General features: G+C 45.4%; 1 protein-coding gene and 1 long non-coding RNA gene across 2 annotated transcripts in view; one reads left to right on the top strand and one right to left on the bottom strand.

Moving 5' to 3' along the window:
* Positions 1 to 1,248, top strand: part of OSCAR (osteoclast associated Ig-like receptor) — a 6,091-nt gene extending 4,843 nt beyond the window's left edge. Inside the window, exon 6 of the mRNA XM_034986517.1 lies at positions 501 to 1,248. Coding sequence (XP_034842408.1) covers positions 501 to 821 — 321 coding nt within the window. The 3' untranslated portion in view covers positions 822 to 1,248. The remainder of the gene's footprint in view (positions 1 to 500) is intronic.
* A 3,609-nt stretch (positions 1,249 to 4,857) lies between these two features.
* LOC117997936 overlaps positions 4,858 to 13,304 on the bottom strand; it is a 17,371-nt gene continuing 8,924 nt past the window's right edge. Inside the window, exons 4-5 of the long non-coding RNA XR_004675918.1 lie at positions 6,783 to 7,292; positions 4,858 to 5,182 (exon numbers count right to left, since the gene is read on the bottom strand). This is a non-coding gene — a long non-coding RNA (uncharacterized LOC117997936). The remainder of the gene's footprint in view (positions 5,183 to 6,782; positions 7,293 to 13,304) is intronic.

The following is a 13,304-nucleotide window of genomic DNA, read 5'->3' as shown; positions in this document are numbered from 1 at the left end:
CCCCAGCCCGGGGGTCCGGGCCGCCGCTTCCTCCCTGCTCCCCAGCCTGGGGGTCTGGGCCCAGCCTCTCCCTGCTCCCCAGCCCGGGGGTCCGGGCCCCTGGTTCCTCCATGCTCCCCAGCCCGGGGGCCCTCCCTGCTCCCCAGCCTGGGGATCCAGGGGGTCCGGGCCCCCGGTTCCTCCCTGCTCCCCAGCCCGGGGATCGGGGCCCCTGGTTCCTCCCTGCTCCCCAGCCCGGGGGTCGGGGCCCCCGGTTACTCCCTGCTTCCCAGTCCTGGGGTCCTGGCCACCGGTTCCTCCCTGCTCCCCAGACTGGAGATCCAAGTCCCCAGCCTCTCCCTGCTCTCCAGCCCGGAACCCCTGGTTCCTCCCTGCTCCCCAACCGGGGATCCAGGCCCCAGCCTCTCCCTGCTCCCCAACCTGGGGGTCTGGGCCCCCAAGCCCTCCGTGCTCCCCCTCCCAGGGGTCCACGCCCAGTTCCTCCCTGCTCCCCAATCTAGGGATCCGTACCCTACGCCTTCTTACCCAAATCCAGGAGTCCAGGACCCCTGCTCCCATCGACCCACCATAACTTTGAGACTGGGAGCTGTGTCCCCAGTCTCACCCTGGAGGTTCGAGACCCAGAGAACAGGCCCAGACTGTGGGTTCCGGAACTGAAGGCCTCTCTCCCTTGCTGTCCTGCAGGCTCGGGCTCCTTGGACTACATGCAGGGCAACCTCGTCCGCCTGGGGCTGGCCGGCCTGGTGCTCATTTCCCTGGGCACACTGGTTGTTTTTGACTGGCGCAGCCAGAGTTGTGCCCCAGGCAGTGTCAGGCCCTGAGCCCCAGAGGACTGGACACAGATGCCTCGCAGTGTGAGAAGACTTCCCAGAGACAGCGAGAAGAAACAGGGATTCCTGGTGTTGGACTGGCCCCACAGTCCCCCTGGCTGAGCCCAGCTTCTGGGTCATAATAAGCTTCGTACTGTGTGCTCTATCTCCCTTCTGGGTCATTCCTCTAGTGCATCAGTGGAAAGCTGTCTCCGTGGTTAAGGCTTCCTAGTCTCGAGGCCTGGGTTCGAATCCCAGGGCCACTGCTCACTCACTGCGTTATTAGGAAAGAGACCTTTCCCAAGTCTCAATTGCCTTGAATGTAAAATGGGCTGACTGATAATACCCACTTCATAATCTTGTAGGATTAAGTGGGCAATACACATGAAACCCTCAAAAGTGACTGGCCCATAGTAAATGCTCAATAAATGTTAGCTATCCTATAACTGCGGTTTCTACCAGATGCTCAAGGCCGGAATGTAGTCCCCCCCCACCCCCCACCATTGCGCATGCTCCAGCTGAACTTTTCAGCAATTCACCGCCATTTCCTTCATGCCCCCCAGCCTCTACTTCTCTCTGAACTTCTCTCCCCCCTTGCCTCCCCCCGTCCTTGGTCGACCAGCAAACCTCTTCCAAACCCCTCCTCAGACCTTCTGACCTGGGTAGACCAAGATCAGATCAAGGAGAACTTCTTCCCTATTTAAAGCTTCATTTGTGTGCAGTGCAGGCTGTTTTCTTGAACCGTCATTATGATTAAGTGGAGTCCGTTGCCAAGGCAACAGCAAGTGCAGTTGAGCACTGACCTGGACATTTATACGTGGCACCTGGCCTGCTTCCCACGGGGTCTTGGCTGCCTTCACAGTTGTAAAGCTAATGCAAACCATTCCCCAGTGCAGCCCGTTTGCTCTCCCCTCTTGCCTCTCTTTCTGGAAGGCCTGACTACATTCAGTTTCTCCTGAGTTTAGTAATTTAACTTCTATTTTAATCTTGGTAACCCGGATGCCTTTATCATCCTCATACACACATACACACATTTTTCTGTCCCTAAGCACTTCTTACCACACAACACTTGTGTTCCCTTCTTGCTTATGCCTAATTTTGATGGAGCACACATCCTCTTCTATTGTTACTAAGTTTTCCACCTTCCCCTTCTCCTCTTCCCACTCTGTGAAGGAGAGGATGCCTTCCATTTTTTGGACAACCCCAGCTCCATCACCCACAAGGGGGATAGCCTTGAGCAATTTACAGAGCCTCCTGAATTTTTATCCCTGAAAGAGGAAACTAAAAATATCCACCACGTTGGTTTGAGATAATCAAACAGGATAACTTGTCCCCAACATGTGGAGAGAGATCATAAAAGCTCAAGATCAGCAGTTTTAATCTATCCCACCCCCCCTTTTGGGGAGACATGATTAGGAAGCAAAGTTTACATCACAGCCCTGTACACACATCCATTTACATCTATAAACTAGAATTCAAGTTCTATGAAGCAATATTCACTTCTACTATTTTATTATGATCTATTTTATTAAAAATGCTGATCATGACTCCTTTCATTGATGAAACAACTCCCTAACACCCACAGTGAGACACGATTTGAGGAAGTTGAGCAATATTTGTTGGTGTTCCTTGGTTACAGAAACTGATCTCTGGACTCGTATAAAGACTGGGAAATTCAAAATATGGATAAACAGCATAAAACGATGGTATTTCAACACCCAGTTCTCCTAGTAGTTGAGATTTGGGTACTGCAGTTAAGCAGAACTGAAATCAGAAGTCAAGTTAGCCACCTGGGTTCACTGACTTGCTGAAGAGATTGGAGGAGAGACTCCGAGCAGGACTTTCTGGGTTTGTACTTAGTACCAATGTGGGACTCCTGTGGAGCATATCCTGGGCAATCTCCCTGTGAACTGGATGTGGACGTGGGAAATCAAGGGAGAAGCAGGGATCCAGATTCACAGGAGGAAACCAGACCTGGATGGGGCTGCAAAGTCATCAAATCCAGTCTTCTCATTTTACAGATGGGAAAATGGTGGAATGGAGGGGTGGCATGAAGCTCCCCCATAGTCATACGAGAAATCAGTGGCACGTCAGGGAGGCTCCCCAGGAATTTGTACTTCAGCTCGGCCACATCTATTCATTCACTTTACTAGTCAACCACTCATCCCACTCATTGTCATCCATCCATTTGTTCACTGATTCTCATCCTTCTTTCTAGCCATCCATCCATCCATCCATCCATCCATCCATCCATCCATCCCCTTTCCTCTTGCTCCTATTTGAATATGTACCCTTCCTTTTGCCCTTACCCATCATTAATTCATTATTACATCCATTCATCCATATTTCCCCTTATTAATCAGCTAATCAACTTATTAATCTACTCACCTATTTATTGTACTTATTCAGAATCTGTCAACCAACCTTTGCATTTATTTATCCAACAAGCCTGAAGATCTCTTCTTCCTAAATTGGGGAGAGGGGGAGGGGGAGTTGGAAAATTTAATAACGATAGAAGAAGATGTGTGCTCCACCAAAATTAGGCATAAATCAGGAAAGGAACACATGAGTGTTGAGTGGTGAGAAGTGCTCTGAGATGGAAAATGTGTGTATGAAGATGAGAAAGGAATCAAGGTTAGCCAGATGAAAAAAATATATATATTATTGATAATGTTAGTAATAGAATATTGTTTTTATTTTTAAAGATTATTTATTTAAAGATTTTATTTGTTTGACAGAGGGGGAGAGGGAGCATGCACAAGCAGGGGGAGCAGCAGAGGGAGAGGGAGAAGCAGACTCCCTACTGAGCAAGGAGCCTGATGTGGGGCTTGATCCCAGGACCCTGGGATCATGAGCTGAGCCAAAGGCAGATGCTTCACCAACTGAGCCACTCAGGTGCCCCTATTTATTTATTTTAGAGAGGGAGAGCACATGAGACCATGGCAAGGGGCAGAGGAAGAGGGAGGGAGAATCCTCAAACAGAATCCCCACTGGGCATGGAGAATGACTTGGAGCTTCATCCCAGGACCCTGAGATCATGACCTGAGCAGAAACCAAGAGTCGGCTGCCCAATTTGCTGAGCCACCCAGGTACCCCCGTCACTTCCACTTTTGAATGAGGAAGAGAAAGGGGAATATTATCACATTTAATATTGCAAAGCAATTTACCGTTCTTGAGGCAGTGGTTCCTTTTTTTAAAATTTAAGATTTATTTATTTTAGAGAGGGGGGAGGGGCAGAGAGAGAGAGGGAGAGAATCTCAAGCAGACTCCCTGCTGAGTGCAGAGACCCCGATGTGGGGCGTGATCCCACGACCCTGAGATCACAACCTGAGCCAAAACCAAGAGTTGGATGCTTAACTGACTGCACCACCAGGTGCCCCAAGGCCATGGTTACTTTTTTTTGTCACCCACAAATGCTCAGCACTTCCAGGGTGTTCATAATGAGACTGTGACAGATCTGCTACCAGCTCTCCTTTCTACTCACTCGCGCCTGGTCCACCGTGCTCATCCTTCCGGTTTCAGATTGGATGCTGTTTCCACTGTAAACTGCTGCCTGGCCCATCTGTGTTCCCATAGTGTCTTGTCGTACCTGAACTGAATATTTACACTGTATTTGGATTTTCTCTCTCCCACACTAGACCACAAGCTCCTCCCAAGAGGGACCAGGTTTTTGCATCTCCGTGTGTCTGGGGCCTGGCATAGGTCTGAGGAAACATGCACAGTGTGGCTCAGTGAGCTCAGCATGCTGCAGATGATCTAAGTGAGCTCCATACTTTTGCCCTTGTGCAGTGGGCAGAATGATGCCCCCCTCCCCGCCACGTGTGATGTCCTGATTCCTGGAACCTGTGAAAATGTTGTACGTGGCCAAAGGGACTTCCCAGGTGTGATTAAATTTAGCATCATGAGGGGCGCCTGGGTGGCTCAGTCGGTTAAGCGTCTGCCTTCAGCTCAGGTCATGATCCCAGGGTCCTGGGATCGAGCCCCGCATCAGGCTCCCTGCTCAGTGGGGAGACTGCTTCTCCCTCTCCCACTTCCCCTACTTGTGATCTCTCACTCTCTGTCAAATAAATAAATAAAATCTTAAAATAAATAAATAAATATATAAATAAATAAATAAATTTAGCATCATGAGGTGGGGGGGTTATCCTGGATTAGTCAGTTGGGTTCCATGAAGTCTCAAGGATCCTCATGTATAAGAGGAAAGAGGTCGGAGTCAGAGAAGGGAATGTAGACATGGAAGCAGAGTCAGTGTGAGGCAGGGTCACGAGCCAAGGAACACAGGCTCGCCTAAAGCTGGAGAAGTCGAGGAATTGGATTCTCCCCTAGAGCCTCCAGAAGGAATGCAGCCTCTCAACCCACGTTGGACTTTTGACCTCCAGAAGAGAAAGATAAAAAATTTATGGTTAGGCCACTAGTTTGAGACAATTTGTCACAATGGCGATAGCAAAACTAATACTGTTAGCTTCAACAGAACCTCTTTCCTCTTCCCACAAACCCAGGCATGTAACCGTTAGGATTTCCACTTCTGTCCCCAACCCTGCTTGCCCCAAGTTCCTGTTTATCTACTTGGCACACATGTATTCAATGCCCACCATGTGTGGGGCACTGTGCTGGGTGCTGGGGACAAGCAGGGAACGCCAGCAGGCATAAACCCTGCTCTCATGAAGTTCATGGAAAAAAGCATTAACCAAACTGCTACACAGTGTATTGATTAGGGAGCACTTTAAGCTGCTGTAACAAACAGACCCCCTCTAAGGAAAAAAAACCATATAATTTTATTTCTCGGGGCGCCTGGGTGGCTCAGTTAGTTAAGCATCTGCCTTTGGCTCAGGTCATGATCGCAGGGTCCTGGGATCAAGTCCCACATGGGGTTCCCCCTGCTCTGTGAGGGGCCTGCTTCTCCCTCTCCCACTCCCCCTGCTTGTGTTCCCTCTCTCGCTGCCTCTCTCTGTCAAATAAATAAATAAATCTTTAAAAAAATGTTATTTCTCTCTCACTTAACAGTATATAGTTGAAACAGTCCAGGGCTATTTATCAACAGCTTTGCTTTTGTCAACATATGGCTTTCCTGTGTGGTTCTGAGTCAGCACGAAAGGAGGAAGAGTGAGAGAGAGAAAGAGAAGGAGATCACACAATCATTTTTAAAGAGTAGGACCCAGGATTTGAAAATGTCTCTTCTGCTCACATCCCGTTGGCCAGAACTCCGTTCCATCGCCAGGTCTAGCTGCAAAAGTGGCTGGGCTCTAGCGTGTGCCCTTCTAAAAATGAGGGAGGGGGGGTTCTGTTACTTAAAGGAAGAAGGGAAACTTAGATGCTAGGAAACCATGAACCATCTCCATCAGTATAACTATAGTAAAAAAAAAAAGAGAGAGAGAATTTTGAAAGCCTATAATCGAGGATTTGATCTAGTCTTGGAGATCTCTGATGGCTTTGCTTAAGTGCAGAGGTGAGATCTGAAAGTTGAGCAGACTTTTAACTAGGTGAAGGTGCTGGAAGGGTGTTCTAAGCAAAGGGATAGCATGTGCAAAGGCCCTGTGGTGAAGGAAGCCGGGAGACAGTGGTTGAGAGACGGGCTAAATTGTGTGCTACTGCCACCTAGTGGTCACACCTTTTCCCTTGAAGTCCCTGAACTCCCTTAGAGGTGCATCATGGAACTGTAGCCATGCTCCTCTATTCCGGCTGGACACTGAGCTGTGAATGGCAGTGACCAGTGCCACTTCCAAGCTGGAGCATTTACCTGTAAGAACTCCCTCCTCACCTAGACACAGTGCTCCACTGCTCCAGGCGCCTGAGGGACAAGGATGAACCGGGCCCCCTGCCAGTAGTTTCTACTGTAGGCCCCCTGCCCCACCTGGCTCCAGGCACTCCTACTAGGAGCCCATCGATATGACCATCTTTTTGTCCACCTGTCTCGGTCCACTCGGGCTTTTTAAAAATGCCATACACTGGGGGGCTTGAACAACAGAAACTTACTTCTCAAAATTCTGGAGGCTGGGATGTCCGAGATCAGAGGGCCAGCATGGTTCTTGTGAAAGCCCTCTCCCTGGCTTGCAGGTGGCCTCTTGTATCCTCACAAGGCAGGGGGAGAGAGAGAGAGGGACGGTGGAGAGGGAGGGAGAGAAAGAGACCTAAGGTTTCTCTCATGTCTCTTCTTATAAGGGCACTAATCCCAACCACGTGGTCGCCACCCTCATAATATCACCTAAACCTAACCACCTCCCAAAGGTCCCACCTCCTAATACCAGCACATTGGGGGTTAGGGGCTTCAGCATAAGAATTTTGGGGAGACAGACATTCAGCCGATAACAGCATCCTTCTGGAGATCTTGTATCCACTGCTTATTTTTAAAGAATTATGAAAAGTTCACTCCAAGGTAAGGGGGTGGGGAAGCTCTGCTATGGCATCCTGGAAACCCTTCACATGTCCACATGGACACTTGAACTGCAGCTAATCTGACTCTGGGCACAATGCCTTATGATCCTCCTGGAACATAAGAAGATGAGAGGCTTGTGAGGAGCTTTGTGAGGCCATCTCCCACTCACCTTATTCCCACCCCCCGCCCCGGAAGACTTTCGCCAGACAGCTTCTCGTTGCTTCTCAGGTTCCGATGAGGTATGGCACTTTCTGCCCTGTTCCCCTCAGACTGGAGCTGCAGAATATAAAAATGCTTAGCTGCGGTCTAGATTTGGCTCTTGTGGTTCTGTAGAAAGACATGTGGCCTTTGTTTCTGGTTCCTGGCACAGAGCTCCTAAAACCCTTATTTCCTTAGTGACAAGGGTGATAGGAGCATCTTTTCTTCTAAGGAGGCCACTCTTGGTGAGCCTCTAGGTAGCTTCAGGATGGGGGCTGGTCATCAGAAAGACCAGCCGTGTGACTAGAAGCTTGGAACCTTCTGCACCACTCCCATCTCTGAGGAGAGAGGAAGAGGCTGGATATTGAGTGATTAACTCAACGGCCAATAATTTAATCTTGTCTCTGTAATGGAATAATGTAATGTGATAAAGATTATTTAAGAAATCTGGTTAGGGGCACCTGGATGGCTCAGTTGGTCAGCATCTGACTCTTGATCTCAGCTCAGGTCTTGATCTCAGGGTTGCGAAGTCAAGCCCCGCACTGGGCTCCATGCTGGGCATGGAGCCTACTTAAAATCAGTCAACTCTGGAAAACACTATGGAGGTTCCTCAAAAAGTTGAAAATATAGTTACCCTATGACCCAGCAATTGCACTACTGGGTATTTACCCCAAAGATACAAATGTAGTGATCCAAAGGGGCATGTGCACCCCAGTGTTTACAGCAATGTCCACAATAGCCAAACTATGGAAAGAGCCTAGATGTCCATCAACAGATGAATGGATAAAGAAGATGTGATACACACACACACACACACACACACACACACACACACGATGGAATATTATGCAGCCATGAAAAATTGAAATCTTGCCATTTGCAATGACATGGATAGAACTAGAGAGTATTATGCTAAGCAAAATAAGTCAATCACAGAAAGACAAGCATCATATGATCTCACTGATATGAGGAATTTGAGAAACAAGACAGAGGATCATAGGGGAAGGGAGGAAAAAATGAAACAAGATGAAGCCAGAGAGGGAGAAAAACCATAAGAGACTCAATCTCAGGCAACAAACTGAGGGTTGCTGGAGTGGAGGGGGAGGGATGGGCTGGCTGGGTGATGGACATTGGGGAGGGTATGTGCTATGGTGAGCGCTGTGAATTGTGTAAGACTGATGAATTGCAGACCTGTACCCCTGAAACAAATAATACATTATATGTTAATTTAAAAATTTAAGGGACGCCTGGGTGGCTCAGATGGTTAAGCATCTGCCTTCGGCTCAGGTCATGATCCCAGGGTCCTGGGATCGAGCCCCACATCGGGCTCTGTGCTCAGCAGGGAGCCTGCTTCTCCCTCTCCCTCTGCCTGCCTGTCTGCCTACTTGTGATCTCTCTCTCTCTGTCAAATAAATAAATAAAATCTTTAAAAAATAAAAAATAAAAAATTTTAAAAAATCAATCAATCAATCTGGTTAAAGTGTGGAGGTGAAAGCTTTGCCAAAAGTATCAATTTTGTTTTCTGATGCAACTAGAATTACACAAATATTCACTCATGACTTTTACTAAATTGTTCTCTACTCCACTGAAATAAATCTACACACAGAAGTGTTATTTAAACAAGAGTCTTATAAAAATCTCAACTTTATTTTTTTTATTTTTTATTTTTTAAAGCTTTTATTTATTTATTTGAGAGAGAGAGAATGAGAGAGAGCACATGAGAGGGGGGAGGGTCAGAGGGAGAAGCAGACTCCCTGCCGAGCAGGGAGCCGATGCGGGACTCGATCCAGGGACTCCAGGATCATGACCTGAGCCGAAGGCAGTTGCTTAACCAACTGAGCCACCCAGGCGCCCCTAAAAATCTCAAGACTTTAAAATCATTGCCACATCTCTTGAAAATCACCTTCAAAGAAACACCTGTAATTATAATTCATTTCTCTCCTTGATAATTCATTGCCTTGTTGATTTTTCTGTATTACTAAATGGAAAGACAAGTAAGCCCTGTCAAGACAATAGTCTCAGGGGCATGTTGCTCTTCTTCCAAATGAATAGTGGAAAAATTCATAAAAACTTATGATGTGCTTGGTTTCTTATTTTAACAAAGAGATTGAGGGCGCCTGGGTGGCTCAGTTGGTTAAGCGACTGCCTTCGGCTCAGGTCATAATCCTGGAGTCCCGGGATCGAGTCCCGCATCGGGCTCCCTGCTCGGCAGGGAGTCTGCTTCTCCCTCTGACCCTCCTCCCTCTCATGCTCTCTGTCTCTCATTCTCTCTGTCTCAAATAAATAAATAAAATCTTTAAAAAAAAAAAAAGAGAGATTGAGAATTTTGTCTTATTTAAATTAGCGTATCTATCAAATACAGTTTGTAGACTTGTAGTTTGCAGATTTGAACCCTGATTTTAAAAAACTGACAAAAAGAGCATATTTGAGATGATTGAGGAAATTTGGATACTGGCTGGATATTAGATGGTATCAAGAAAGTACTGTTAGAGTAAGGAAACGACAGATGTTGGCGGGGATGCAGAGAAAGGGGAACCCTCCTACACCGTTGGTGGGAATGCAAGCTGGTGCAGCCACTCTGCAAAACAGTATGGAGGTTCCTCAAAAAGTTGAAAATAGAGCTACCATATGATCCAGCAATTGCACTACTGGGTATTTACCCCAAAGATACAAAAGTAGGGATCCGAAAGGGTACGTGCACCCCGATGTTTATAGCAGCAATGTCCACAATAGCCAAACTGGGGAAAGAGCCAAGATGTCCATCGACAGATGAATGGATAAAGAAGAGGTGGTATATATATACAATGGAATATTATGCAGCCATCAAAAGGAATGAGATCTTGCCATTTGCAACGACGTGGATGGAACTGGAGGGTATTATGTTGAGTGAAATAAGTCAAACAGAGAAAGACATGTACCATATGATCTCACTGATATGAGGAATTCTTAATCGCAGGAAACAAACTGAGGGTTGCTGGAGTGGGGGGTGGGTGGGAGGGATGGGGTGACTGGGTGATAGACACTGGGGAGGGTATGTTCGCTGGTAAGCACTGTGAATTGTGCAAGACTGTTGAATCTCAGATCTGTACCTCTGAAACAAATAATGCAATATATGTTAAGAAAAAAAAAGAAGAAGAAGAAGAAGGTAGCGGGAGGGGAAGAATGAAGCAGGGGAAATCGGAGGGGTGGACGAACCATGAGAGACGATAGACTCTGAAAAACAAACTGAGTGTTCTAGAGGGGAGGGGGGTGGGAGGATGGGTTGGCCTGGTGGTGGGTATTGAGGAGGGCACATTCTGCATGGAGCCCTGGGTGTTATGCACAAACAATGAATCATGGAACACTTCATCTAAAACTAATGATGTAATGTATGGGGATTAACATAAGAATAAAAAAAAAGATAAATAAATCTCCCTGGAAAATAAAAAATAAAAAGGTAAAAATAAAGAGCATTTAAAACAAACAAAACAAAACAAAAAGAAAGTACTGTTAGTTTTCTTGGGATGATACTGCCTTGGTGGTTATATATTTTTTAAAAAGATTCACATCTGATAAAGATAGCTATGTACTGAAATATTTTGGGAAAAAAGATAAGTTCACAAGATTAGTCACTCAGTAAAATTTAACTATTACTTTATAGCTATTATTATTTAAAGATTTTTTTAGTATAGTTGACACACAATGTTATACTTCTTTCAGGCATGCAACAGAGTGATTCAGCTTCTCACTGTGTTATGCTGGGCTCACAAGTGTAGCTACCATCAGTCCCCATACAACATATCACAGTGTCATGGACTATATTCCCTATGCCATGCCGCCTTTTATTCCTGTGACTTATTCATGCCATGGCTGGAAGCCTGTATCTCCCTCTCCCCTTCACCCATTTTGCCCATCCCTACCCCCTTTCTTCCTGGCAACCATCAGTTTGTTTTCTATATTTATAGGTTTGATTCTGCTTTTTGTTTATTCATTTGTTTTTTAGATTCCACGTATGAATGAAATCATATGGTATTTGTCATCTGTCTTTCTCAATCTGACTTTACTTAGAATAATACCCTCTAGGTCCATCCATGTTGCTGCAAATGACAAGATCTCATCCTTTTTGTGGCTGCATAATATTCCTCTGTGTGTGTGTGTGTATTACTTCTTCCTTATCCATTCGTCTACTGATGGACTTAGGTTGCTTCCATATCTTGACTATTGTAAATAATGCTGCAATGAACAAGGATGTATATATCTTTTTGAATTAAAGTTTTCATTTTCTTGGATAAACACCCAGTAGTGGAATTATTGGATCATAAAGTATTTCTTTTTTTTTTTAATTTTATTTATTTATTTGACAGAGAGTGAGAGAGGGAACAGAAGCAGGGGGAGTGAGAGAGGGAGAAGCAGGCTCCCCGCGGAGCAGGGAGCCCGATGTGGGGCTCAATCCCAGGACCCTGGGATCATGACTTGAGCCGAAGGCAGACGCTTAACGACTGAGCCACCCAGGTGCCCCAAGTATTTCTATTTTTAATTTTTTGAGGACCCTCCATACTGTGGTTGTACCGGTTTGCATTCCCACCAACAGTACAAGAGGGTTCCCTTTTCTCCACCATTGTCAATACTTTTATTTCTCTCTCTCCTTTTTTTTAAATTTTAACCATTCCGACAGGTACCTCATTGTGGTTTTGATTTGCATTTCCCTGATTAGTGATGCTGATCATCTTTTCATGTGTCTGCTGACCATCGGTATGTCTTCTTTGGAAGAACATCTATTCAGATCATCTGCCCATTTTTTAATTGGATTGTTTGTGTTTATTCTGGTGTTGTGTTGTATAATTCTTTATATACTTTGAGTATTAACTCCTTATCAGATATATCATTTTCTTTTTCATTCAATCTTTTCTCCCATTCAGTAGGTTGCCTTTTTGTCTTGTTGATGGTTTCCTTTGCTGTGCAAAAGCTCTTTATCTTTATTTTGATGTAGTTTCAATAGTTTATTTTAGCCTTTTTCCTTTGCCTTAGGAGACATATCTAGAAAAAATGCTGCTATGACTGATGTCAGGGAAATTACTGCCTGTGTTTTTTCCAGGATTTTTATGGTTTCAAGTCTCTTAGATCACGAACAAGACAAGGATGTCCATTCTCACCACTTTTATTCAACATTGTGCTAGAAGTCCTAGCCATAGCAAGCAGACAAGAAACAGAAATAAGAGGCATCTAACTGGTAAGGAAGCAGTTAAATTTTCACTATTTGCAGATGACATGATATTGCATATAGAAAACCCTAAAGACTCCACCAAAAAGCTATTAGAAGTAATAAATGAATTCAGTAAAGTTGCAGGATGTAAAATTAATATCCAAAGATTGGTAGCATTTCTATATACATTAATAACGAAGTAGCAGAAAGAGAAAACTAAGAAAACAATCCATTTAGAATTGCACCAGAAAGAATAAAATACCTAGGAATAAATTTAATCAAGGAGGTGAAAGACCTGTACCCTGAAAACTATAAAACATTGATGAAAGAAGCTGAAGGAATGGAAACACATTCCATGCTCATGGATTAGAAGAATTAATATTGATAAAATGTCCATACTACCCAAAGCAATCTACAGATTCAATGTGTTCCCTATCAAAATATCAACAGCATTTTTTCACAGAACCACAACAAATAATACTAAAATTTAAATGGAACCACAAAGGCCCCAAAATAGCCAAAGCAATAAATCTACTATAAGCATGGCCCTGATCCACTTCTCCTCTAACCCTAAAGGCAGCCATAATCTGGTGCAAGTCCGTTTCTTTTTTAAGACTTTTTTTTTTACTTGAGAGAAAGAAGAGCCCACGCGAGCACAAGAGCCAGGGAGAGGCAGAGGCAGAGGGAGAAGCAGGCTCCCCACTCAGTGGGGAGCCCAACACTGGGCTCGATCCCAGGACCC

This window comes from Mirounga leonina, unplaced genomic scaffold (genome assembly GCF_011800145.1).
Source record: "Mirounga leonina isolate KUSES-001 unplaced genomic scaffold, KU_Mleo_1.0 Mir_376, whole genome shotgun sequence".
In the NCBI taxonomy this organism is placed as follows: Eukaryota; Metazoa; Chordata; class Mammalia; order Carnivora; family Phocidae; genus Mirounga; species Mirounga leonina.
This window is presented reverse-complemented; position numbering and strand designations above follow the sequence as displayed.